The sequence below is a fragment of the Penaeus vannamei genome, chromosome 26 (genome assembly GCF_042767895.1).
Source record: "Penaeus vannamei isolate JL-2024 chromosome 26, ASM4276789v1, whole genome shotgun sequence".
In the NCBI taxonomy this organism is placed as follows: Eukaryota; Metazoa; Arthropoda; class Malacostraca; order Decapoda; family Penaeidae; genus Penaeus; species Penaeus vannamei.
In genome coordinates, this window is record NC_091574.1 from 22,235,647 (window position 1) to 22,238,146 (window position 2,500).

Genomic DNA, 2,500 nt, shown 5'->3' on the forward strand with positions numbered 1-2,500 from the left:
CTACCAACCGCCCGTGAGAGTAATGCCTATTTTCGTTGCAGTTCCCCGTCGGCCGTATCCACAGGCACCTCAAGAACCGGACGACGAGCCATGGGCGCGTCGGTGCCACGGCCGCAGTGTACAGCGCCGCCATCCTCGAGTATCTCACCGCCGAGGTTAGTGTCCGCGGGCGGGATGTTGGTACGCCGCGAGGAGGGCTCCGGCGGCGCCCGGGAACCGCGGGACTTTCAAGCGGTTTTCGGGCCCCGGCGAGGGCCAGGTGGGCGCGGGGGCGGGAGGGCGGAAGGAGCATCCGGGAGCGAGATCGAGGCGAGAGGAATCCGAGAGGGACGCCCAACGACATCTTTATTTTGAAATGTGGGCGGCAAAGCCCGGGCGAGTCCATTGTCCCGCGCGGGGGGGAAAGACCCTCGTGCGGCGGTGCCACGTTTCGCCCCCGAGCTTTTCGCGGGGAAGTTGAGCATGTGGGAGCGGGCGCCAAATGCACCGCTTGATTATGCGGCCTTTGGGAGGGCTTGGGCGGCGTGTCGGGGCTCCAGGGTGCTCAGGGCGCTTGGGGAGCCTTTGTTACAGGCGTTGGTGGACGTTTACTCGCGAGACAGTGCTTACTAGGTCAGGGACTGGGCTTGTTTGGGGAAGGGGTCGGTGGTCAGTGCTCTGGGGGTCAAGGAGGCTATTGATATTACTTATATCATCCGGTTATCTGTATTTGGTGCTTATCTTGTTAGATTTTGTACTGGAATAGATAATGTCACATGGATTATTAAAAAATGGATTTATCTGCTAGGGGATTTGATTGTGTGTGACAGTATATCCTATGAGAGGTCCTCCATTTACTATCCCTTTTCATAAAGGATCATTAGTTCATTAGTATAGATTAACGTGTATCAGAACATAACTAGGGTAGTGTAAGAAACATTTTAGCTTCGTTTGTGCAACCAAACCAAGTTGATCTCTTACTCCTACAGGTACTTGAGTTGGCTGGCAATGCCTCTAAGGATCTCAAGGTGAAGCGTATCACTCCTCGCCATCTGCAGTTGGCTATCCGTGGAGATGAAGAGTTGGACTCGCTCATCAAGGCAACCATCGCCGGTGGTGGTGTTATTCCACATATCCACAAGTCCCTCATCGGCAAGAAGGGGTCGCAGAAGCCCGTATAAATTTTTTCCCAGTTAGTGTAAATGTTTGCCCATAAGGTGTGGCTTAGGCCCAGGGACCTTCGCTGCCGTGGATGTGCTTGGTTGATTGTGTTTAAAAAAGGATGCTTGCTTGTGCATGTCCATGGCTGAGAGAAAGAGAGAGAGAGGGGTCCCTTGATGGAGGAGGGAGGTGTTTCGAGATGTTTTTGTCATTTAAAAGTGGCCAGCCTCCCATAAACCATTTAAAAGAAAACACGCATCCCCAAAGACTTTTTAAAAAAATAGGAGTTGCTCTACCTCTTTAAAGAAGGCTTATTTTTTTTTATTTTTGGACACTGGTGAGACAGGAGCTTGATCACATGACATCAAGCATATTTGGGGTATGGCAGTGCTCAAAGAAGGAAAAATAAAAATGTTAAAAGGCCATAATTGGTACAAGATCTTTGTTAAGGATTGAATTCCATGTGTTCAGCTTTTTCTTTCTATTTTTTCTTAATGCTAACTTTTAAAGGAAGAAATTGTCCGATTTGGATTTTATCAACTTTTTATTAAGTTTTCATTTTGTTTAAATTACTGGGAGTCAAGGGATAACTTCACATTCCTCGTTTCCTGGGAGTTGACTAAAAGTTTACCCTTTATTACTTGATAAGAAGTACAATTTTCAGTGTTTTGATAACATGTAGAGTAAGTATCACTATACATATTGTAATTAGTGCATTCTCTACAATATAATGTATATTCATTTTTTAAGTATTGTATTCTTTTCCCTTGGAGCCTATAATGAAGTCATATTGTGTGATATTACCATATAAAATTAAAAAAAGTTTGATTCTTTTTTGGTCATGAAAACGTTAACTGTTAACTGGGTTACAAGCTGAAATGTATATGGTATATCACAAGTTTTGACTTGTAAGAGTTTAACTGAAGATGGTTGTAAAGTACATAAAGCAAACATTTACAATCGTCACGATCATAGTGGAGACAATGAGTGAAGTATTCAGATGCTCATTGAATCAAAACAATGCTCTGAATCTTGCAACAATCATTATTAGTTCTTATTTTAACTGGCTAAATCAATTTGAAAATGGTTATACTGTTCAGTTCTCTCCAGATGAGCTGGCTTGATCTGTGAACATTCCTGAAAAGTAAAATCAGAGTAAAGTATTGGCTAAACAAAAGGGTTTTCAGGTGGAAGCCATTGTTTATCCAGTTGTTTACCTGTCTAGTCATTCTACAAGCATACTAATGGGTCCACTTGTCTGCATATGGCTTTAGATCTTAATATTGTAATCTAAAGATTTATTTGATTCCACTGGATAATGAAGTGATGAAATATGAATTGATCATAATACTCTGGTTGA

The 2,500-nt window shown here is 43.9% G+C and overlaps 1 protein-coding gene across 1 annotated transcript in view; it reads left to right on the forward strand.

Moving 5' to 3' along the window:
- His2Av (Histone H2A variant) overlaps positions 1–1,889 on the forward strand; it is a 2,395-nt gene extending 506 nt beyond the window's left edge. The window contains exons 3-4 of the mRNA XM_027376711.2: positions 42–155; positions 969–1,889. Coding sequence (XP_027232512.1) covers positions 42–155; positions 969–1,160 — 306 coding nt within the window. The 3' untranslated portion in view covers positions 1,161–1,889. The remainder of the gene's footprint in view (positions 1–41; positions 156–968) is intronic.
- The last annotated feature ends 611 nt before the right edge of the window (positions 1,890–2,500 follow it).